Below are 25,637 nucleotides of genomic sequence, written 5' to 3'. Positions count from 1 at the left end.
TTTATATGTTCAAAGCACAGCTCCAATCACCTTCTCTTGCTCTTGTGAGTTCTCAACACTTCTGCAAATCTGTCCCCAGGTCTCTCAAATTGGGTACCAAGAAAATTCACTAGATACCTTCTAACTCTGCAACAAATGAGATGGGTCATATAGACAACAGCCTCATTAACTACCAGGTTGAATGAGGCAAGGGTCCTGTGGAAAAAACAGTAAAAGATCACATAATTAGACTGAATCATAATGTATATGCACAAGGGGGCTGAATTAAAGTTATACAGGCCAACTTAGTTCTGGCATTTCCTAACTTTTGAGTGACTGATTTTGCAACAGTAACTTTTTTTGACATTTTTGGAATGTAATGGTTATTCAGGAGAATTTTTCAATACAATATATAGTTATGTAAGGACCCTGGAATGACTGTAATTGTGAGAATTACTTAATATGCCAAAACATTATATTCAGAAGTGAGTTTGGATGTTTGTTTGTTTTTATTGCATTTTTGGTGTTTGTATTTTGGTTGATTTGAGCTGTCCCTTAAAGGACGAGATGGGGAGAGCACTTTTACTGTCGTGTGTGTTTGAGAGCATTGTGTAAGAGATATTGCCTGTATCCACACAGTGGAAGACCCAGCCTTTGTATGTTCCTGGGAGGTCAGATATTGATTTAATAAACTTTTCAGAAAGCAAGCCTCATTCTAGAAGTGTAACATTAGTATTTCTGGAGGACTGGATGCCTTAGGGCTTTGCTAATGAGCTACAGTGCCTTTCCCCTGGAAGTAATCAGAGAGTGTGTAAATATAATTTAGTGCATCCCAGTTCCAACTCCCACATTGCACTTATCGTTATCATTTGTACTAGTTAGCAAGTGAATTTGTACAGCACCGCCCTGATCTCAGGTGAGCCCTCTGGAGAGGGTTCCTGCCGCAGGGGTCAAAATCGTGATAAATGTGCGAGCGTTAGCAACACTGATGGTCTCTCACACATGCCTCGAGGGTGGGCGGGGGAGTTAAAAACATGATTTAATCTTTTAAAAAAATTTCAAGCTCATTATTTTCTACAGTCTTACTCATGACTATTGAACATTTTATGGTTGCCAAACCTGAAAATAGCTAAGAGTTTAGGGAAGTTCCTGTCTGTCTTATGCAGGGAGATGATTCCCAAGTATAGGAGTCCTGTGTGATTATCCTCTTCAGAGAAGTAGGATTACAATTCACTTTCTCTTTGTCGCAGCCCTTTCAGGAGGAGGCAGATGGCAAGATGTGACTACATTTGGGAGGTGTTGCTAGTCCTGAGGGGAAACAGTAGAATGGGAGAGGAGGGAGATTGTTGAAAATATGAGTGAGGACAAGACCATAAAACTGTTATGGAAATACAGTCTGAGAGAAGAAAAAAGTCAAGAGAAACCAATGGGCCTGTGACCGAGAGAGAGTCTGAGGGCCCCAGAGAATTGGGGCAGCCCTAGGGTTGTCCCTGGGATTTAGTGCTCTCACTTCTGAGTCAGAAATGGAAGGATTCCCATCTCCCTTCTTTCATGTGTAAAGAGGACAAAAATAGAGAGGGGGAAAGTGGCTAGCAAGGAATAAATCTTTCTTCTCTTGTCTCTCTGCAGCAGTTCGGCAAAATCCTTGATGTAGAAATAATCTTTAATGAACGTGGCTCCAAGGTAAGTCCTGTTTCTATATCCAGTTTCTCTTGTTGTTTTGCTTGCACAGAGAAATAGGCAGTTCATTGGCCAAATAACATGCTCTGCGGAGATCAGGAGGACCTGGTATGATGGGGGGAAATGGAGAAGCTATTTCTGGGACTCTCTCCTGCTTCTTCTAACTCCAGAATCTGAGCATGGCCAATTCTGGGCAGCACATCCAAATGCTCCCAAACATTCCTCTCTATAATGAGAGATCAGGTTCCCCAACCCTGTGAGGAAGGAGGGAGTCATTTGAACCCTCTTCACTGCAGAGCAATGTGGTGTTCTCTGGGGAAGGCAAGACAAGATGACACTACGTGTTATGTATTGATATCCATAAAATGGTTTTTATTACATAAAAAAGTGCTTATTGAGAGTAACTGGAATATCTCACATATGCAAGGAATTTTTTCCTCGCCTTTGAAAACTTAATAGGCTGTTGTGAGAAATACTGACCTTTCTTGACAGAGACATCTAATGCTTAAATTAAGTACCCACAATTTCCCCCAATATGAACCCTTCCCCATTGAATTTCTATTTGCGCAACTATTTTCACCTTTAAGATGCATCAAAAGGGAGGTTTTGTTCAGCATTGATGCTAATTTACCTCTCTGGAGTCCAGGCTTCAAATGCTGCTCAGGTCAAATGTAGTGAATTTCAGGGCTCTTTGTCCTAACTGGCAGTTGGGTCTCATCTCATAACCAAGATCATCACAATGACAAATTGATGTGATTCTCTCTCTGCCCAGGAGGTCCAGCACTGGAATAGCAGGGAGTGTTGCAGGTCAGGATCAAGGTGCATTGGCAGAGCTCTGTGGGGGAAGCTTGCACAGTGCATGTCTATACTATGCTTGACTTAATCAGTGCTACGATTCCCATTTTCAATTAAAAATGAAAATTTCCTCTCTCACATGAGATTTTGGAGATGCAAGCCAGCTAAGCAGTTCATATTTTTAAATCCTGCCTTTCCCTTGGGTTTGAAGTTCACAGCACTATGCGGCCTCACTGCTCCTTCAGCAATATACTGATATACAAGGTTCTCTACAAATTCTCACCTGTGTTCCCTAAATTGCATTTTAAAATTCCTTAATCTCTCCATGTATTCTCTGGAATCCAGGCAAGGGGTTGTTTTATATCTAAAAGAACCAAGATTCACTCCCCACTCCCAACAGCGCATCACTCCACCCATTTTTGCCCATTCTGTGTGTTTTATAATCCAGTCTAGGTAAATAGGTTTCTGGATAGTTTAGTTTGGGAGTTTTCTTTCTCTTTATAGATACAGTAAACCCTACATGCTTTTACCAGAAACATTCAGCTATGGCTGAATCTGTAAATATTTATTCTGCTCTGCACAGTTCTTCTGTTTGTAGGCCAGAGCTGTCTGTGAATTATCCTTGATTTTAGTCATTTCTCTTGGGTGTTGTGAACAGCCTTTAGCAAAATCTCTGCTTTTTCTGAATGTAATCTCTTTAAAAAGAAAACCAAAAAAACCCCCTCAACTGACCTGTCAAAAAAACTGTGGAGCTATATACCTCTTCCCCCACAGTATTTGTGCTTTACAGTTCTATATGCCTTTCCACCTCCATACACACCCCATCTCCTCCCCCAGCCCTGTATTAAACACCCACACCTGCCCTTTCCCATTTCAACAATATTAACATGGGGGATTTTCTGTGAATCCTTGAATTCTGATTATGAACACTAGCTGTGCAAGAAGATAAATGAGCCCAAGGCTTCTGATTTTCAGTTAAAACAAAACCCATGTTTTGCTGAAGAGTTTTTTGCAGAATTTTGCCCTGGATTCTTAGTAAATATTTTAAAAATGAAAACAACCCAAAGACATAATATTCTGGATATCCAGTTTCCTATTGCTGTTTGTCAACTTCATAGCAATGAGTAGTTGCAAAACTGATGCTTGCTGTTTCAGAGATGGGACCCAGAATACACCCAAAGAATATTTGTTCATGAGAGTTTGCATCCTGCTCTACCCAAAGTAATTATTACTGTTTTTTAAAAATGCCAAACTTATTCCTACTTAGTGTGAAAATGGGAAGCCCAAGTGTTACTGAGTGGGTATAGCTGCACGAACCACCTGGTATTCACGCTATAATGTAAAAACAACAATTTGGTGACCTGATGGTGAAGCAAAGGAAATGGATCTTTCTGGAGGTCCCTTACTCACTCTTGGGTCTCCCCCCCCCCCCCAAATAAAATTTGAAATAAATTAAAAATCTGAATGCATTTCTCCTGCCCTGTGGTTTCCTTTGTAATCTAATTATATGAAACCTCTCTCTTCTCCTCCTCCTCTCTCTTGGGAATCTGAAAGCAGATGCTCCTGCTGCCTGCCTTGTGCTGTGTTCTCAGTGCTCCCCTCCCCTTCCCAGAGTTCCTAAAGGGTGTAGCTTGTATGTGTGTTTGGTAAATATTTAAGGTATAAAGGTAAATCCCAAATATCCCTGGTTTTGCCCGCACCCAGTGTGTGATGGGAAACTCTTCCATGGTCTGAGCAGCTCTTGTCCCTGTCTAATGATGGCAGAGGTCTCTGCCAGAAATTGCTCCAAGATTGGTAAATGTAGGGATTTGAGAAAATGAGCAACTTATATCCTTCCTTTTGGATCCACCTGAGATGAACTGATAACTTTTCTTTCTGCATCATTAATTCACTTAGATGGGTGGTCTTTTTATACATTTTGAGAGAAATTGTACTCAACAGGGCAAGTGATTGTGGCCCCTGAACACCTGAGAAATAACACTGAGTCCTGAACAATACAGTTACAGCACAACAACTGGATTGTGTTACTTATCTTAAAAAATTGCATTGTTGACTTTCTGAAGTGTGGGGTGGGATGAATTAGTTCCAAGTCACCTGGTGGTTTCCTCTAGTCACATGATTTGGATTCCAAACTAATCTGAGTGCTCCTCTGATTGGGACTATATAAAATGACACTGTTGCCTCTGGTGGTCTTTACACTGATGCTGTGCTGGTACGCATTCGAAAGCATAAATGAATGTTATAAGGCCTCTTGTGGCACCTTAGAGACTAACAGATTTATTTATTTATTTAGTCTCTAAGGTGCCACAAGTACTCCTTTTCTTTTTGCGGATACAGACTAACATGGCTGCTACTTTGAAACCTGTCATAAGGCCTCTTGGTTTTCTTGTGGTTTTCAGCTTGCCAAACAGAATGACTTCAGATTTCCCTTAAATGGGATTTTTTTGTTCCCAAGGAAACTAGCTGTTTGTTTTTGATTCCCCACAGTTTACCATTAAAGTTCTAGTTCATGTAAATGGTACAACACTCCCATCCCCAATTCACCATGCATTTTAGTGAACCAAGAATAGAATATATCCAGAGTAGGTGAGGGTATACGATGCTCCACCTGTTGGAGGAGGCACCTCTTCTAGTAGATGTCCCAACATTAGTATACCAGCTGAACAGCTGTGTGTGTTTGCAGAGTTAATGCCATCTGCATATTAGTTTAACCATAGAATTTTAATTGAGACTTGCTCCCCCCATTTCCTGTTCCCAAAAGTTATAACGGAACATTACACCAGAAGGAAACTTAGTGCTTTTCTCTTCATCAGCCATTCAAGATACAGCATTCAGAGCTGTGCACATGATGATAACAAAATAAGACTGCTTCTGAACGAGGAATCCTGGCTGCTGATTGGCTGATGAGGGAATCATTTACAAAAAATAGTAAAATGTTCAGTTTTAGTACAGATCTCACATGCCATTGATTTTAGAATTATGTAAATGATGTTGTCCCCCGCTGCCTTTTATGAGGGAAACGCAGACCCATCAAAAAGGAGTTAGCCCTGTGTCCTGAAGAGTGTTCTGAACTTCTTATGGGAGAGAAGGTAGTATCCACAGGAGCAAATCCAATGGGGCTTAACCCCAAAAGGGATTGTGGCTTGTTGGAGAAATACACATTGATCACATCTATAGAGTTCCACTTTTAGCTGCTAGCTGTCCTTAGTGCACACTACTACTATGGTGACCTAGGCTACTGGCCAAGTATTCGATTACAGGGTTCTGGTTCACAGAGCGATTTAATTCACACTGGGCTCTGCTCAGCACCACTCAAGCCCCCATGTAGTTGTATGTTTCATTTTAACATTTTGTAAAATATTATACATGTTCTGTAAATTTTGTTCTGGCCTATGGCAATTCATGCAGAAAACAGGCAGAGGTAGTTAGCAGGCACACTGATACATCCACCCACCTTTTATGGACTTCCAGTACTGAGGGTTGCCATGGCAGTCTCTGTTGCAGCAACAGCATCTCCTACATTCCTGAGATCTAAACCAGAGAAACCAAAAAGGGATGATTACTTAAAGGACACTCATGTGCAAATCTCTCTCTCATTTCCTCTGTTATCCCCAAGTAAATCCTCTTACTTTCACACACTGCTCCAGCACCCGGTCATCACCTCTTCTTTCCCCAAGGACTGAAACACATCTCCTGGAGCCTCACTGCTAGAGGTGAGGATGGGTGACATCACCTCTTCAGACCTTTTACTGGACCACATCCAAGCCCTGAATCTTAAGAGGGAAACCCAAGTGAAGAAACAATTAGTGAACCTACAAAACAAACTAAGAAAAGAAAATCAAGCTCCTTACCTCTTGAAGCACCACACCAGAATTCATATATTCAAAATCATAATATTGCCCATACTCCAGGCTCAGAATTGGTCTGTCAGCATCAGCAGCCCAAGTGGAGGCTATTTCACCCTTATGATAAAAGACAAGGAACAGCTTCAAAACACTGGTAGAGCAGACACCCATCCCTACTGCTTGCTATGCCCTTGAAAGCTGGGGGCGGGGGTAGGAGAATCTCACGCTGTTCATACAACTTATATAGCCCAGCATAGTTGCAGAAAGCACACTCCTGTTTTTTAAAAATGTTTTTGCACACTAGCTTAGGGCTTGCCTAAACAAGAAAGTTGCACCCATTTAACTAAAGCTGTAATTTTAAACCCATTTAGTTAAACCAGTGCAAAAGGTGTGTGGACACTCTTATGTTGGTTTAAGTCAATTTAAACTAAATCAAAATAAGTCACTAAGGCTATGTCTACACTGCAGACCTCACAGCAGTACTGCTACAGCTGCGCCACTGTAAGGTCTCCTGTGTAGCTGCTCTATGCTGTCAGGAGAGAGCTCTCCTGCTTGCATAATTAAACCACCCCTAACAAATGGTGGTAGTGATGTCGGTGGGAGAGCGTCTCTCACCAACATAGTGCTGTCCACACAGCGCTTTTGTCGGTGAAACCTTTGTCAGTCAGGGGTGTGTTTTTTTCTGACTGACAAAGGTTTCATCGACCAAGTGCCAGCGTAGACATAGTGCATTATTATTTTCTTACTAAACTGAAATAAGTGTGTCCACACAGGTTTGCATTGATTGAACTAAATTGGTTTAAAAACAGACAAGTTAAATCATTGCCACTTTCTTTTGTCAGCAAGGTCCTTAGTAATTACTTAGAATGAAAGAGATGTAGCCAAGATCTTTCCCCCTAGTTGTCTAGCTACAATTTTAGGCCTTGTCCACGCACAGTCTTGAACCCGGACAAACCTTGGTGTGCACACTTTTATTTCTGCTTACCAGTAACTAATTTCAGCTTAGTTTAAACCAATTCATAATCAGTTTGAGAGAAACTGAGCAAAGTCTGGCGTAAAACAAAATAAGAGAGTTCACACAGCCATTTGTGTACTGGTTTAACTAAATCCATTTAAAATCACACCTAAGTGCAATTCTGCTTGTAGACAAGCCCTTAGTTTGATTTTCCTTACTGACCAGAAGTTCTACCGTTCTCCTCCTGCAGGGTTTGGGGAATGTGCGTACACTCTTTAAACAGTGTGTGCTTGTTTCTGAATCTCCTGCTCTGTTGCTGTTGGTGCATTCCAATCACTCATCTCAGGTGGATTATGGAGGAAGGTGAAAGGTCCCCTAATCTTTCCTAAAGCCTTGGAAGCAGACAGCCCATACTGCTGGACTTTCCTGGCCATGTCTCTATGCTTCTGTGTCTTGACTGTATCTATAAAGAGGGTTTATTTTCAGAAAAACAACTTATTTTTGGTAAAAATTAATTTTTGAATGTAGCAGCAAATTAAGGAAATGCCCTTCAGAGGCTTTGTGTTCTAGCAACACAAGACAAAATTACTGCTGCTCAGGTGAATGTTCTAAGCACAGTGGAAAACAAAGAGTTAACAATGCATGGATTTCAAGGGACTGGTTTAGTTTCCTTTGGTTTTTATTTTCTGTTTTTTGTTGTTTTATTTTTTGTTTTGTTTTAATTTCTGTGTTCTGGCCACACCCAGGAGAACCGTCTGCTTTTGATTTCTCCCTTTACGGTCACATGGTAAATTTTCTTTCTCATTCTTCAGAGATGGAAACATTCAAAGACTATATATCTCTACCTATCTATTTTTTACACCGCTCATCCTGTTGCTTGTTATTTATTGCAGAATCTGAGGCCAGACTAAAAGGGTGACAGTTACTCGGTCTCTTCAGGGCCCTCAAACAAGCCTTTGGGGAAAAAGAGAGGGATACTGTTGGGCTGCAGATTGCTCAAATGTTGCAGAGAGGTTTCTTTGGGGGTACCCAGTACTGTCTAAGCTTGATCTTATTTCCTACTGGTGGTTGAGCTACTGGCAAGGTTGACTTTGGGGTGGAAAGCCATAACAGTCCTATTAAACTTAGTCTGCTTGTAATATTTAGAAAACCCTAGATCTCTCTTGACCCAGCCCTGTATCCTCCCTAGATCTGGCCCTCTGCCTTCTGAGGTAAGGAGAGCCTTTGCCCATTGTGGATCCAGGTTAGCAAATATTTTTTGCTTGAAACAAGTATTGTTTTGTAAAGCAGACAGTCTTGTGTGTGAGCAGAAATTACCAGGGAGGGAAAAAGAAGACTGTTATAAATGCATTTAGGTACAAACTAATCTCCATTCTTTTGTAGGTCACCTTTTTTAAAAAGGATTTTTAAAAATCAGTTTTGTGCTTTTTTTTTCTCCCACATGGAAATTTTTAAAACAAATGAAGAAAATAAAAATTCTGCAAGTTTTTTTTTTTTTTTAAACCTTAGAAATAGTAGTAATGTCAGGTACGTCTGGTCTAGTTTTACTGGACTAGTAGTTGTAGGCAGTGTTGTTGTAGCTGTGTTGGTCCCAGGGTATTAGAGAGACAAGGTGGGCGAGATAATATTTTTTATTGGACCAACAGAAGTTGCCTCTGGAGTACTAGTTGAAAGGCTCAGATGTGCTTCATGTGGTCTCACAGTTTAATGGAGGGTGCATAGGTGTTGAATCTTTAACACCATCCATACTCCAAAGAGTTAATTGGGTATTGGAATTAAATAGGTGTCAACAGAGGGATACAGTCTGAGGGCTTGTCTGTACATAAACTGGAACCAAAATAACTAAATCCGTTTTAATTCATACCTTTGGTTATTTTGGTGCAAGTCTGTTTGTGGGCATTCATTTTAGAATGAGTGCCCCAGTTTGATATTAGTTGTTGGTTTCAAATTTGTTTTTACTTAAGTTCATTTGAAATAGGGAACTCTTATTCCAAAATAAGAGTCCCCATGCAGATTTACACTGTCTAGAAGTAAAACCAGTGTAGTTATTTTGGTTCCAGTTTGTGTATAGACAAGCCATAAAAATCCCTTTTCCCTGTTGCTCAGTTTTATGTAATTTATGATGTCATAATTTCTTCAATTCTCTTCTCTTCATAAACTCCAGGACAGATAATTACAGATGTTTTTAATGAAAAAGCAAGTTTTTATTTTTAACTTTTTTACAACAAATTTTCAGGCTGCCTTTATACACCATAAAGGAGCAAAGAGGGGCACAACCATAACTTTCCCACCTTCACAAGTTGCCTTTAAAGGCAACCTATGGTCTAGCCTCTCTTGGCAGCCAGCTCAGCTCCAGCATGTCTGAGCCAAGGTTCAAGAGGGTTTTATCAATTCAGACTAATTTGTCATCCCTGATTCTGCCCCCCATGTGGTCTAAATTTGACTCATTTCAGCAACACACTTTCAAACTGCTTTGAAAGGGGAGACACTTGTTAGTCATATAGTTTGTTATTTTTTTAGTAACCAGGAAAATGTAATTGGCTGGAAGTTTAGATTCCTGGGGTAAGAGGAGACATGAGATTCTCTTACAGAAGCTAGCGTAACAATTTAATCATTAACTATGATTTTTTTTTCTTGATCTTAAAACAAAAAAACAACCAACACTGCCAAAAAAACCCTGCTTTACAAATGTACTGGAAATCCAGTTGTGAAGGATAAGGGCTACTATGCACAAGGCTACTGGAATGGCAAATAGCTCAAACCTTAGAAGGTTCTCATTATAAAACCTTAAAAAGCTCTTGTAAAATGATGGCCCACTAGCCTCTTGCCATTAAGCCTGTTTAGAAATCAAGATGCTGCTACTCCACTTCAGCCCGTGTGTTGAGGAAGGGGGCTGCAGAGCCGAGATGCCTTTTCCCTGCAGAGACATAGTCTTACATCACTCACATTACCTGGGTCTCTATTTAATATAATTTTTTCCATTAAATCAAACACAAGCTTTGTTCTCCCTGCTCCCCAGGGTGGTTCCAGCACAGATTACTGTCTGTGCACAACTGGTGTTCATTTTATACCAAGCCACAGAAACTATGTACCCCTCTCCTGTTCATAAAAGATCTTAAAAGCCATCTGAGGTGAAATTTTCACCTTGGTCCCTGACCACTAGACTTTTATATTAAAAATGTCCAAATCATCAGAGCTGTCTGTTAGAATGTATCATTTGCTGCTAGTTAAATTCCTAGTTCATTTAGTCAAGTTAGTCCATCCATGTGACAGTGCAGTTCATCCCCATAGGATTCAGTGTGATGTCGTACATTGTACTGTTTTATGGTTGAATGAGTGGAGACTTCTTAGGAAAGAGATTCTGTATGTGTGTTCAGGGTGGCCTGGGCTAAGTAGACCAAGGGCTTTGCATGTAAGGAGATGTTATAATAGCCCTTGGGCCACCATAGTTACCCTAATAGGCATAGGTGCTGGCTTGAAGTGGTTTCCATCATCTACAGAGTTTACAGTTTGGTTCAGTGACCCTCAGCACCCCCACTATATAAATTGTTCCGGTGCCCCTGCCAACAGGCCAATGTAAAACCATTCTTCTCCAGCTTCAGCGTTCAAGCCCACCTAGTGGTCCCACTTGTCTCTACATACAGTTGAGAAGAAACCGGGATACCCCTTTGAAGTAGGAATTGTTAAAATAGTAGTCTAGGTATGTAAATAAGTTAGGAGGGAAGCAGCTGTTAGATAGGGGATGTCAGCTAAATCCTGTCTTGGCCTATGACATTAATGCACATAGAAATCTCGTTCATACTTATTATGCTATATAGATTTGATATGGCAGTCACAGAGGGAAAATTTTACACTGTTTTTTTCTGACAATAATATATAGTGCTTTACATGTTTATATTTTGGTACTGCCTAGAAGTCTGAGTTAGCATTAGGGGCCTGTCCTAGACACTGTACAGGCATAGAGGTAGACATGATCTCTGCCCTGGAGACCTTACACTGGGCTTTACAAACATCTAATCCTCACAACAATTATCTGAGGTAGGTAAATATTATTGTACCAATTTTACGGATGAGAAAAGTGAAGCAGAGAGGGTGACTTGCCCATAGCTACAGTGGTGTCAATGTAGGAGCCAGGATCAGAACACAGGAATTCCTGGTGCCCAATCCTTAACTCAACCCACACCTCTCTCTTGCAAGAGACTGTTGAAACTAGCAGGTGCCTTTCAATACCAAATAAAGGTCCACAAAGTATCACAGGCATTAATTGGCAATGGCATGAAATGTCCAGCTTGGGCTTCACCAGCTTCTCTACATCAGAATAGAGTAGGGCCTAGGATTTACCTTTAAGAAAATTTGTCTCGAGTAACTTTGTACTTCTTTTTTGGTCTGGCCTCAATTGCTTTTACATTTTCTTTTCATTATTATTATTATTATTTATTATTATTATTATTTAATATTCTGATTAAAATTCCTTTATTTTATTGAATTGAATTTCTTTTATTTATGAAACATGCATGAACCAACTATGTGACTCTAGGAGAGTATTGCTGAGTTGTGCTGATGTCAATTTCATACTGTGATATTTTTTCTCTATTTACCTAGAGATCAGTATTTCAATATATAACGATGTGCATGTTTTCCCCCCTTCTCCCGCTGCATGCAGGGATTCGGGTTCGTAACTTTCGAGAATAGTGCTGATGCAGACAGGGCCAGGGAGAAATTACACGGCACCGTGGTAGAGGGCCGTAAAATCGAGGTGCATGTCTTCAGTAATTCAATTTCTTCTTTATATTTATTCTTTTTATTTCTTTTTTGTGTCTTGCCTCACTTATTTCACATTTGGATCCCTGTCTTGTGTGTGCGTGTGTTTGTGTCTCTGTGTCCTTCACCCCACTGCACTGAAGTGTACAAAAGTGACATCCCCTCCCAAAAAAATCTTTGATTTTGAGTATTTTTCTTTTTCTTTCTTTTTTTTTTAAGTTTGTTTCCCACCCACTCCAAATTTTTGCCCTTCTGCTGTCTTGATTTTCCTTTGCTTCAGTTTGTGAGGCTCCGATTTCCTGTTTGTTATCAGGCCTGAACAAAAGTAACTAAAAAAGTACTGTCTGATTTCTAACTCTGTGTCTGACAATAAAGCAGGGGGCCAGCAAGTATCCTTTTTCCTCAGAGGCCAGTTCTCCTTCATATGAGTGTGAGCTGATGTTGAGGGCAGGGTAGAGGGGAAGAGGCACTAATTGGGCTGCTATTGCTGCCTTCTTGATCTGTCTGCAGTCAATTAAAGTTAACTCTTAAAACTTCCTGTAAGGAGAGCTCTCAATAGAAGGGTTAAGTGGCTGGCCAAAGTAGCTACATATGGGGCCATTGCATGGTGCTCACCAATTTTCTGTTCCACCTTGTTGAAGGCTAACTGGCCCCTTCCCCTTCTCCCTCTTTCTTTACAACAACAACAACAACAAAAAAGTACTAAATATTAAAAAATATTAAACATAAAAGCCGCCGTTTTGAGTAAGATGTCTGCATATTTTGCTTTTTTTTTTGTTTTTGTTTTTTTTATTTCCCTTTTCGATGGTTTAGCGTTTAGGGCCCTTCACTTGACTCACTCTTTCCATGGTAACTATACACAATGCTGGCGATGGTACGAGTTGGCGGTAAGTGAAACAAAAGCACTGGAGAAGAAGCTTGTATTTTTAAATTTTTTCTTAAAGTTACAAAAACAAAATTAAATAAGAAAGAAAAAAATCCATCTGCCATCTCACATTAACACTACAAAATGTGATTTGACTTGTTGTCCCCACCTGCCTCCTTTCCCTTTTCCCCTCTTTTATTTTCAATGCTGTTGAGTAATGCCGCCTGGACTTTGGATGTACGTATCGTTTTGTAGCAGTCTGAGCTGTTTGATTACTGACTTCATGGTGATTTCCCCTTGCACATCTTACTCAGAGTTACTGAACTCCAGTTTGGCTGGTTTTATTAATGCACCCATCCCCTCCTCTTTCTCTCCTGCCCCTTCTTTCTCTTGCTCTGTCTTTCCCAGACCTATTTGTAGCTGTGATTGTTTGTTCTCTCTTTCTCTCTCTACGCGCCCCTCCACCACATGCCCTCCCTCCCCAGTTTATTTCTTTACTCGGTTAAATGCAGCTGTTGGTCTCTCTTTGCTGACTGGTGGTTTCTGATTGGTTCTGGCAATTTTTCCTTTAAGTGCTTGTGTTGCACTTTGCTGTAGCAGCTGATTTCAGGCACTGGCTCCATCTTAATGATTGTCTGTGAGACCCTCTCTTCTCCTCCCTTCCCCCCCCAGTCAATTGTTTTTTTTCCCCTTTCTTTTATCTGTGTGTGTTTAACTGCATGCTCTCAGTCTCATCATTGTTGTTTCCCATTCTTTCTTTTTTAAATGTGTAATGTTTATATTGTTTTTGGGCCAAAACTAGAGTAAATGTGGTTCCAGGCTCCCCTCGCCTGCACAGGCTCACCACTCCATAAATTCCAAAGGGTTCCTTAAGGCAGGCTTCTTTCATTCCTCTGGCCTCTCAGTTCCATTCTGGCCTGAGATTTTGACAGATCATTGATTCCTGCTAAGAAGCTTCACCCTCCTTGCAAGAACTCTGAGGCTGTGTCTGACACAGGGCTGCAGTAACTTGGCTTTCAAACCCCATCCATTCTTTCTTTAGCAGCACCACCTCTGCTGTAACACCCACTTGCTGTAGCACTCAGAATGCTTGGAACTATACGGAGCTCTGTAAAGAGGGTGGAGGGTATAGTGAAACCAGGAGACCCATCTACACCCCTGCATTTTATTTTAGGAGGTTTTTGTGAGAATTTTAAAATCAGAGATAAACAAAGTAGTAACCCAAGGGCATCTTGAAACTAGGTTGAAGGCCAATGTCTCATAGGATTCCAAAAGTCTCTCTTGGCCTAGACAGATTAAATCCAAGACAACTGGAATCCAGATTACTCTTCTTCGTGAAGACCTGTTTGTCTATGATGATTGTGGTCTAGCACATTTAATGGTGGGCTTCTAAAAGAAGCTAGTTTATTCATCACCTGCTTTGTTTGTCCTCTGCCTCAGCTGCAGAGATCACCATCCTTACCACTCCAGTGGGACTGAGATTAGATTTTTGCCCATCCAACTGGTGAGCTGCAGATACCCAGTGTGCTTTAATGGTGGCAGGATGTCTGAGAATCCCAACTTTACTCTCGTTGGCCTTTTGTTTAAATGCATAAAGTGCCACAATTAGCTGTAACGTTTACAATTAAATGACAACTTCTAATAGTAATTTAAATTATCTTACATTTTTATAAAAGTAGCTGTTTGATTTCTTTGCTCAAAGATGTATAGGGTATGTGATATTGGAGAGGAAGTTATAATTTTCCCTAACGTCTTGTGCTTCCTTCCCTCTCCTCCCCCGCCCCTTTCTTACTTTTAGGTGAATAATGCAACAGCGCGAGTGATGACCAATAAGAAGATGGTCACGCCATATGCAAATGGTAAGAGAGAATGTTTGCGCTAATCCTAACCTGAAAGGTTTCAGGTGTGATGACAAACTCTACAGCCTCAAATTCAAGACCTTATTACAAGGTCTCATTGTTCCTTGACTACAGTGGGATCTCTGGCTGCTCAGCACCTTTGAAACTCAGGTCACTTATTTAGATGCTTAATTGTGGATTTAGGAGCCCACCTTTAGGAGCTCATTTTTAAAATAATCTGGGCCTTACTTTTAGCTGTAAATATAACTCTCTCCTTGCAGCCAGGAAAGCTGGGGCACCAAACAGTTTGTCTTTCACAGAACTTGCCTATTGTCAACAGTTTTCCAAGGAACTTGAATAAGGAATGACTCAGCTGTTTTGTGGAGTGAAGAACTCTGTCTTGATTAGAAGTCTTGGGTCTGTTGTCTACCAATCTCTCTGCAGCAACTCTATGTAGCATAGTATAGAAACAGCAATATTCTTATTATACAGTGCACATGTTGTGTTATGAGAACTGAGCACCATTATACTGGAAGCTGTATATTTTAAATCTCACCCCCCAGTGAAATTAAATGTGGAGTTTACAAAGTTGTCCTGGGACAGACTGAGGTACACAAAGTTGTCCTGGAACATAGTGAATGGTCCCCAGTTGCACTGAAAAGGTTCCCAAACAGCTTCTGTGCAGTTTCAAGTTAAACATACAGTAGATAGTGAGAGAGCATGGGTTGGTGGTTAAAACAGAAGATTGGAAATCAGAAGATCTGGGTCCTATTCTTGCCTCGTCTACAGATTTACTATGTACCCTTGGGCAAGTCACTTAATTTGTGTTGTGTCAGTTTCCCAAGTGTGGTGAGGCTCAATAAATGTTTGTAAAGAGCTTTGAAATCCTGTGGTGGGAAGTCACTATGGAAGTGCAAAGTGGTTGTGCTGTGTTACTCAGTGAATAGGGACAGAGAATGTATAGGGTTACATGGTAATGACATGTAGACCAGGGTGACTGGCAAGAGCATCCTTTTGGTTTGTCAACCCATAAAGTCTACGTTAAAATAATGTAAAGGTGTATGGTATTTGGGCAGTTTATGAGTGTACTAGTTAGTGCTTTTCACTGCCATGTGAGAGAGACTAGGTTTGGGAATTAAAATCCATGTCTGTCTATCCAGGTTCTTATCTTAGCACCCATCATCTTAATCTCTTGCTCACAAAGTTGGCAGTGCACAGGTAATACGCCCAGTGCTGCAAAGAGGGTGTGCATTACATCATTCAGCATTACACCCCAGCATATTAAGTAGTGACATTGGTGGGCTGTGATCAAATCACACCAGAAAGGTGATTTGTAAGACCTCAAAGATGGGGCTGAGTAGTTAAAGTGTGGTAAGTTAGGACTCCTGTGGAGGAAGGATATGTGATATTTATTAGTAAAACCTGCATGATAACTAAGTAAATAGATGAGGCCTGCCCTGAAAAGTAAAGACTTTTCTGTGGAAATCAGACCTGATCATTTTAAAGGGCCCACCCTAATCCCAGTTCTCTTCCCTTTTTGGTTTGTATGGGTGGAGACAAACAGGTTTTCCAGCTCTGCTCACTTGGGAAAAGTGCCTCAGTTCATGTCCATTCTACAATGGCAGGCTTTTCACCGGGTTCATTATTAGCTTATTTAACCATTGCTCTCTTGTGTATTTGTGTTGATGATTTTCAATACTTGCCCATTGTACAGATTATATTAAATGATTCTCTGGGAAAAATTGCATCTGGGGGATGCAACATGGAGAAAGCAGCAAAATATAAATAAAACTGAGAAGAGAAAATGTGGAATGAACAAACTTGTTTGTTTGAAATACTTTTGTGCAACATATTCTGTGTGATTGTTACCTGGGAAATCGCCATTCAATTGCCATGCTGTCTTTAGTGACACTCCAGTAAATATCATAGCTAGTGTATTTGAGACATTGGGATGTAAAGTGACTTGCCTGAGATCACCGATTGAGCCAGTGGTTTAGACATAGTTAGAATCTTCAAGATTCCCAATGAACATATAGAATAATAAGAACTGACAGGAAGATTCACAGAGAGAACGCGTCTTGTGGGCCAACTATGGGGATTGTAGTGAATATATGTATAAGGCAGTTGGCTTTCTGCTCAGTTTTGTTTCTTATAGCTTAGACCAGAGGTTACTATGCAGTGGATCAGCTAGTGTTCTGCTTATACCTCCCATATAACGGTCTATATCTGGACACTGGCATTAGGAAAGGTAGTTTGCCTCTGTTCAAAAGCACAGGGACCTCGGTGGAAGCAGTAATGGGAGAAGTGCCTAAAGCTGAGTTTCACATGCAAGGCTCATTTTCTTCCCACACCCTTTCCACTGTTTTTCCTGGTATGGACTTCAGCACTCATTGCCATCTTTGCTCTTTCAGGTTGGAAATTGAGCCCTGTGGTTGGAGCAGTGTACGGCCCCGAGTTATACGCAGGTAGAACTTAAGTAGACACTTCCATTTCTGCCATTTAACTGCAGTGGTGTTTGTTTGTGTTCACAGTCTGCTGTTTCTTTATAACCTTTTTACATTTTTTATTCTTTTTAAAACTAAATTAGCATCCAGCTTTCAAGCAGATGTCTCGCTGGGCAATGACGCCGCAGTGCCCCTGTCAGGAAGGGGGGGTATTAACACTTACATTCCTTTAATCAGTAAGTAGCCCCAATTGGCCCCTGTATTGTTACTGTGCTTGAGTAAACAATGATCTGTTAGCCCTCTTCTCTCCAGCCTGTATGATATATACTTGAAAGGATGGGTTTTGTTGGGGACAGATTTGCCACCAGCCAGAGCCCCCACGCTGGGCAGTGGCCATGACCGTTTCATCTTGCAGTGCATTTCCATGCTTGCTTTTGACAGGGGCTTCTGAAATGATAAGGAAGGTGCAGAGCAGGAGGGAGGGGAGTGTGAAGAGAGTGCCACTGCTTGTACTTCAAAACCAAAGAAACCAAACAGACAAATCCCCAAAGTACATATTATACAAGCTGCTAAACTGTGAGTCGACTGCAAGCCCCCTAGGGCATGCGCCTGGAAGCACCTTGGGTTGAATTTGTGCCTTGCGACTGGCTCCTTCTGGGTATCTGTTATTGCATTGTTTGTAGCTGCCTCCGAGATTCTGACCTAATTTGCCCCGAAGCCAGTTTACTCCAGCATGAAGTGTAATAAAACAGGGCCCAATACACATGGAACCGGTTACTGGTCACATTTGCTAGAAGATGATGGGCTCTTGGTAAACTGGCACTTAATGGGGAATTTCTGCTGCCTTACATGGGGGTTATCCTGTCTTTCTGGCTTTAAATTGAACATGGGGAGGGAGGGGATGGCAAAGGGGGGAAGGGAAGAGGATAACTGACTGATTTAAGGGGCTCATGCTGAATTATTTCAAAGAGCCACATCCAAATGTAGAAGAGTCGCCTGCTATATTGGTAGCAACTCTCTGTGCTTCTCGGGCTCTTTCTAACCAGACTGCATGGCAGTGTCAAAAATGGGGGTGGAGGGAAATTGTACCACGTTTGCAATGAGCAAGGCATGACACAACATTAACCCCTTGCATGCCAGGCCACTCTGCAGCCCCCCTCTCCTTCTGGGTCGTGATGTAGCAGGAGGTACATTCTTTCTATGGGGCTGTAAGTATGCCCCTTTGCCGGACAGATGCGGAACATCCCATAACTCTGGAGCCTATTGTATTATTTTTGTTCAAAACAGATAGTTTTGAATTGGGCAGGAGTTCTGATCCCTCTCATCTTTCTCCTTATCTGTCTTTACAGTTCCAGGCTTCCCCTACCCAACTGCAGCCACCACAGCAGCTGCGTTCCGGGGAGCACACCTGAGGGGCCGAGGACGGACAGTATACGGTGCAGTCCGAGCAGTACCCCCCACGGCCATCCCTGCCTACCCAGGGTAAGCACTGGACACCAAAACAGTGTGATCTACACCATGTTGAGAGACAGCTGATTGGCCAAGGATAAAAATCAGAGCTCTGTTGGATGGTGAGAGTCAGGATGCACCAACACCAGAGTATTCTGCACCCAATGACACCAAAAAAAGGCAGATCTAAAATCTTTTGTGTTAGATACTTTACACTTCATTTCAGTATCCTGACACACTAGTAACTAATGGCAACTGCGTAAGGTACCAGCAGGTTCCTTCTCTTATGCATTAGCAGTTTGTCCATGTGGAATTCATCTAGCATTGACACTATGAAAAAGGACAAAGAAAGGGTCTCAAGTCTGTGGAGTGAGGCAGGTTCTGTTTTCTTCACTCCTTTGTATTTTGTTATCCAGGATTGGGGAGTATTATCCGCTACCTTCATGCCTCCCCATCTGGGAGTAGGGCACAGGAGAGCCAGTTACCCACAATGGATTTGCTTTCTTTGTTGGAGACAGTTTAAAAAGGTTTAAAACAAAGATCAATCAAGTCCATTTAAATTAAGGTGGGGAGAGAGGGAGTATAGGGAAAATGAAACGGCAGTATGCTTCAAATAATAAGAATGGTATAAAGTACTGATGGATGTGTGATCTAGCATCCTTCACCATCTGATTTTCATTAGTTGTGTAGTGGAATGAATTCCGTAGCAACAAATTATTCTGTTTGAAAGGTGTAAATTGCTGGATTTATTTGGGTGGTTTGAATCTGAGGATGCCTCATTCACATCACTTACCCCTATAGCCTGTTTGCCCGGTTCTCAAGGCAACATCCTCACATTTTCACAGAGGGAATCTGAGTGAGAGAGAATCCTCCCAGAGAGCAAGAAAGTTGGACACTAACTCCCATTTCTCCTCATTAGGTCAGCTCTGGAGGGGGAGAGCATAGACCATAAGTCTCCTAATACCACAGTACATTTGGACCTTGCCCTTGGATGCACTGATCAGCGTGGGGGACCTTGTGTAATAGATTAAGATGGGGGTTACTGTGCCCATTCTTTGCAGAGTCCAATCTGGCATTTAAAATAGAGCTCAATGAAGCGAGTTGGAGTGGCTAGACATCCATCGACCCTACAGCAATAACATATAGCAATAATTTGAATGGCTTTGCATCCTACATTATGCAAATAAATATTTTGGACTTAGTACGTCCAGTGACCTGGGGTGGGGAACCTGTTGCCTGAGCACATGGGGGTTCACAATGGTGTTCTTTTCACTGAGTTTTCAGATGATCATCCCTCTTACACAGATCCGTCTCTTTCCATTGCCATTACAAGTTTATATCCTATGTTCTCTAACCCTGGCCTCTGACCTACAACCTCTGTCCATCTTTGTTACTGTAATAATGACCCAGTCCTGTTTTATCAGGAAGTGCTCCAGAGTGAAGCACACAAGCAAAACTGAGCTAAGTGCTACTGTCTAGAAGGTCTTTTATCCTGTTTTAGGAAGGACTTTTATTCTTTATCCCTGATAGTAACGGCTGGAGCATTCCTAGCAAGAGGCTGTCATCAGTGGTACACTGGGAGAACACTCCTTATAGCTTTTCTGCACTTATGACTGACTGGTTAAGTCCAACCCGATCTTTGTACAAAGGAGTTATTTACATTTGGAATACAGGCCATGCACCAGTGACCATCCCTTCTAAATAATATCTCATGACTGTATGTACTTGCAATTCATTCAGTTTGTCTGACACCACAGATTGATCTCATGTGTCTTCATGTGCAGTGAATTGTCCAGCAAACAACTGGAAGACAGCAGTAAACAAGCTGCACTCTCAAATGATCCTGAATTGTGCTAGACACAAACATGAGGTTTCAATTAATACATTTGTTGTTTTCACAGACTGGGTCTCCAACATTGCATGTCTTACAGAGGAAGGTGGTTCCTCGTTGTAGAGTTTAAAATGTGGAGCAGTTTATGTTGTAAAAAACAGTAGGAGAGAAACAGTATTACAACTGAAGTTACATCAGGCCACTTTTGACCGTGAATGCTTAGTGTCATGCATACATTCCTGGCACCAAATCATGCATCAGTTACTTCCCCCTACCCTTTTAATGGAAAGATGAGACCATGAAACCAAGAACCAAGCCTTGAGTAACTAAAATAAAATGGATACTTAGGAAGAGGACATTCAATAAAATTGAAAGGTGGAAAATTCAAAACTGATAGTAGAAAATACTTTTTCACAAAACACAATTATTTTGTGGAAATAATTGCCACAAGATATCATTCAGGCGTAGAGCTTAGCAGGATTCAAAAAGGTAAGACATTTATACAGATAACAAGAATAGGAATTGCCAGACTGAATCACGATCAAGGGCCATTTATCCCAGTATCCTGTCTCTGATAGTAGTCAGATCCAGATGCTTCAGAGGAAGGGGCAAGAAACCTCCTAATCCCTAGTAATTACAGATTTGGTTTAAGACCTGAAGCATAAGGTTTAATAAAATTTGCATGAACATGCATTTTAATACTGCTAATTGCAGGTCATACATGTAGGGACTAGAAACAGGTTACACATACAGTTCCCCATCCTACATCTTGGAAGGCTGTGAACCAGAAAAACATTTAGGGGTCATAATGGATAACCAACTGAACATGAACTCACTGTATAACGTAGGGACTAAGAGAGCAAATGGAATCCTTGAGTGTACAAGCACAAGAATATTGAGAAGTAGTAGGGAGGTGATATTAGACCTTTGTATAAAATGGTAGTAAGACCATTATTGGTATACCATGTCCCTATCTAGTGGCCATGCCTTTAAAAGAATGTTGGGAAATTAGAGGGGGCCCAGAAAAAAGCTGCTACAAGAATTGAAAAACACATCTTACTAAAAAAGCTCAATCTGTTTAGGTTAACAGAAAGAAGGTTAAGAAGTGACTTGATCACAGCCTATTAGTACCTATGTGGAGAAATAATTTATGATAGTACAGGGCTCTTTAATATCAGCAGACAAAGGCATAACAAGATCCAGTGTCTGGAAGCTGAAACTAGACAAATCCAAACTAGAAATAAGGCACTTTTTTTGGGGGGTGGGGGCGGGAGGGAGTGCAGATAATTAACCACTGGAATAATTTACCTAGGAATGTGACGGAGTCTCCATCTTCTATGCTGGGCCCAATGTGTATTCCACATGTGGGTACGCACGTGCACTATGCGGCTGAATCTGCAAGTTTTTCCAAGCAGTGTCGGTTGACCTGCACATGCGTAGTATCGTCCTTTGTGCTCCTGACCAAAGAAGTGATGGTGCAGGTAGAAGTGGAAGTCTTTCTAAAAGATATGCTATGACTCAAATGGAAGTTATAGGCTTGAAGCAGAAACCACTTGGTGAAATTCTGTGGTATGTGTAATGCAGGAAGTCAGAGTAGATAAACATAGTGGACCATCCGGCCTTAAAATATATGAATATCTCTTCAAAAATTTGTTTGCATTAATGAATTAATAAATCTGGATATTTTTGTTAGCTATATAAATGTCCAGTCCCTTTTCGAATCTTGCTAAGTTTTTAGCCTCAATAACCAGAGTTGTTATAGTAAATACTAAGAAGGGAGGAAAAAAATACCAAGAGTTTTGGAAGGGATTTAAACCCTCAAACTTCAGGTTATAAACCAATCTCAATTTATTAGGGATTACGGAGGAGAACTTTCTCTAGTGACAAGTTATCCCACAACATGGATTCTTATACCTTTTTCTGAAGCAGCCAGTGCTGGCAACTGTCAGTGACAAGATCCTAGACTAGATGGACCATTGATATAATCCAGTATGGCAATTCCTATGAACTCCAAAATATTTTTACTAAAATGGTAACCTATTCATAAAACAATCACTGTCTCTGTCAAGTGTTTATCCTTCATGCAGGAGTGGGGACCTGCTTAATAAAACACATTTGACAACAGAAAATCTAACAATTTAAGTCACAGCCCCAGAAGCCAAACTTTTGTGGTTTTAGAGTTTGGTTCCTACAAACACCATATGACCCACTTCTTCCTGCTGAGGTATATCATCTTGTCTCTTCATCTCCACATCTAGTGCACTTAGAGACCAATGCAACTCTGTCCATGGGGAATGGATTGCACCTGTCTTGGAGGAGACAAAATTTTACCAAAAGACTTCACTTGTAGCTAACACTGCTCCATTATTTTTAATGATAACTTACAGTCTGCTTGCAAGATATCCTGACCCCTCTCTCTCTACTTTACAATAGATGGGTGTTTTAATCAGGGTGTCAGGATTTTGGCAGCATTTTACACTCCAGCTGATACTATGAAAAAAATTACAGCTAATGTTCCCTACCTCTTTCTAGCTTGTGGTAATGCTATTGGTAAGTTATACACATGCCCCCATCAGTCTCAAAGATGGTGGAGATAATGCTTTTTAAAGTGTGGGTGGCTTAGGACTGAACTGTCCAGAGGACAAAACAGGAGAAAGTTGTATAATATGAAAGCGTGTGTTTATATCAAGGAGTGGAGGGGGCGGCGGGGCGGCCTGGAGAATACCTTTTTTCCTTCCTTGTCCTTCCCCAATTTTCATCCCCAAAGCAAGCTACATTACAACCTTACACTGCCAAATATTCTGGTAAGAGTGGCTCTTTGGGAACCACAGACCCTGGTCTGACATTTTTGCGGCTTGAAGTTCTGAGAGAAACTAATAGTTACCAATAAAGCAAAGAGAGCACCACTCCATCCTTCCAGTTGCTCCTCTCTGCTGTGGAATGTGTCGTTACTATCAGGGATGATCCCACTGCACCTTTCAATTCTTGAACCTTGGACCAATCACTTAACCTTTTTAGCTCATTATCTCTGCTTGTGAAAGCAATGCATTGTGGGTATTGTTGGTTTTTTCTTTTGAATTATATTTCTCTGTGTTTACTTTGATCAGAATTGATTGACTTGTTTTCCTGAGGTGTTGCATCGGTTCTTTAAGATGCTGAATAATAATACTTTGCATGCTTGTGTGATCAGCCAAATCTTATCGCATGTCTAATGTGCAGGGTAAAAACAGGTGATGTATGGATATCAGAAACAGTCATGCAGCCCTGTAAAACTTAACATACAGAATTATACACAGCTTTCTCCAATGTGCTTCTGACTTAGGTGGATTCTAGCCCTTGTGGGACTGCTTCTAAAGGGCTTCTTTAGTCCATGTGAAACCCACTCCATGAAGCCAGTCTTTCCATGTGTTTAGGGAGTAACTAAAGTAATTCCAGGATCATAACCAGGGTGGAGGCTCCTAAACCCATGTTTCTCCTCTTCAGGGCATCAGGTCTTTCTGAGTCTATTTTTATTATACAATATGAAGGCTGTTTCCCTCCCACCCTATGCATACTGTCCCATCCCCCCACCCTCCCCGCCTGCATGCCATGGAGGATGACATGGGGCCGCATGGGTACGTGCGCACACACATTCTCTTGCTGATTCGCTCCTGCCAGAAAGCCCAGGTTGTGGATTCATACATCACCTGCCTGTGTAAAATGCATGTGCATGCTGCCGTCCTCAATAACCGGAATGTGTTTTCTGTTCTTTTTGTTTTTGTTTTTGTTTTTTTGTTTTTGTGTGGATTTTCTGCAGTGTGGTTTACCAGGACGGATTTTACGGTGCTGACCTCTATGTAAGTACACACACCGGAGCCTTCTCATCCCCAACCTTCAACAAGCCAGCCTTTTTTGTTCTTCTTGTTGTTTGTTTATTTGGTTGGTTTGATTTGTTGTTTTTTTTTTAAATATCATTTACTTTGATTTTCTTCTTCCTTGTGGATATATATATTATATATTTAAGAATGCAAGCATGCTTCTCTGTCACTGCGCTTGCCCCTGGGTGCAAGACCTAAGCCTATGGGTTTCCTGATCATTGCCAGGGTCAGTTTACTGGGTGTCCTCTCCCCACATGCACACTGCTACTAATCAACCTGAGAGATGATTAGCAAATTAAAATTTCTCTCAATACTTCTCTCATTTGCATAATTTGGATATAAAAATAACAGGACTGGTTTAGCCTCAGATGTTCCCTTTCCCTCTCCCCTCCCCCTTCTTCTCCCCTCTTGGGGCCCTTTCAGGCTTGATTTGTGCACCATGCACTAAGCTAACTGAGCTCTGTGTTTACAAAAGCTCGTGTACCATTGGGATGTGGATGTCACTCCTCTGGAGAAGACGTGGGGCTGATTAAAAATGGAGTCTGAGATACTGGAGTGAAGGTTGGCATCTCATTTTACTAGTTGAAATGGTACCTAAATAGAATAAGGGTTCTCTTTCTTCTCCCCAGGGGAGTTGTAGAGCACGTATATGTGAGGATGTTTAGATGGAAGAATCAGCAGCCTCCTGCTTCCTGGTAAATTTCTCAAGCACCGCAAAAGGCTTTGCCCTATCATGTGACTTCAGCAGCATATCTGTATCCAGAATTCTTAGCGCACTGATGTTTGAACTGATTGAGGGTGGTGTTCCTACACCATGGGGGGAGTGGCGGGGGGGTTGTTCTTATTGGTAGGTAAGGAGAGCAGTTTTCCTTTGGATGGAAAGTTCCATTATAACAATCACACTATAGGAATGTGCTCTCCAGACCAAAGAACTTTACATTCATTGTCCCCACCTTCATCCTGCTCAAACTGTCGGGCTCCAGCAAAGCTCTTCCTTCAATAGGTGGAGATGTATCTTTGGAGTTACCAAGAATTTTGTCTTGTTTGTGGGTAGAGTTGCCAGAATAGCTGAACTTGGTTTCCATACTGCTTAGGAGATGGTGCCCCGAACATCCAAAGATATACATCTAGAGGTTGGTTCCTGGGTAATGGATAGGGTTGCCTTTGGGCTTCTCTGGTCTATATGGAGCTTCAGACCTTGTAAAGACACTTTTCCCAACCCAACCGTTAGAAAACATTCTATCTAAACACTGAGGAACTTAGTGTTATGTATATACTTTGCCTGTCTGCAAATAAACACTCTCACACATGCTCTCACATGTACATGCCTGCGCACAC

General features: G+C 41.4%; 1 protein-coding gene across 9 annotated transcripts in view; it reads left to right on the top strand.

The window, feature by feature from the left end:
- RBFOX2 (RNA binding fox-1 homolog 2) overlaps nt 1-25,637 on the top strand; it is a 254,196-nt gene that overhangs the window by 211,530 nt on the left and 17,029 nt on the right. For 4 of the 9 annotated variants that reach the window (XM_073325006.1, XM_073324986.1, XM_073325062.1 and 1 more), the window contains 7 exons: nt 1,609-1,662; nt 11,918-12,010; nt 14,679-14,739; nt 17,130-17,183; nt 17,306-17,398; nt 18,512-18,644; nt 24,239-24,278. In XM_073325006.1, coding sequence (XP_073181107.1) covers nt 1,609-1,662; nt 11,918-12,010; nt 14,679-14,739; nt 17,130-17,183; nt 17,306-17,398; nt 18,512-18,644; nt 24,239-24,278 — 528 coding nt within the window. Of the gene's footprint in view, nt 1-1,608; nt 1,663-11,917; nt 12,011-14,678; nt 14,740-17,129; nt 17,184-17,305; nt 17,399-18,511; nt 18,645-24,238; nt 24,279-24,774; nt 24,861-25,637 lie in introns of all 9 variants that reach the window. The other 5 variants (XM_073325036.1, XM_073325025.1, XM_073325015.1 and 2 more) reach the window with 5 other exon arrangements.

The sequence above is a fragment of the Lepidochelys kempii genome, chromosome 1 (assembly GCF_965140265.1).
Source record: "Lepidochelys kempii isolate rLepKem1 chromosome 1, rLepKem1.hap2, whole genome shotgun sequence".
Classification (NCBI taxonomy): Eukaryota; Metazoa; Chordata; order Testudines; family Cheloniidae; genus Lepidochelys; species Lepidochelys kempii.
Note: the sequence above shows the minus strand (reverse complement) of the source record. Positions and strands in the feature narration are given on the sequence as shown.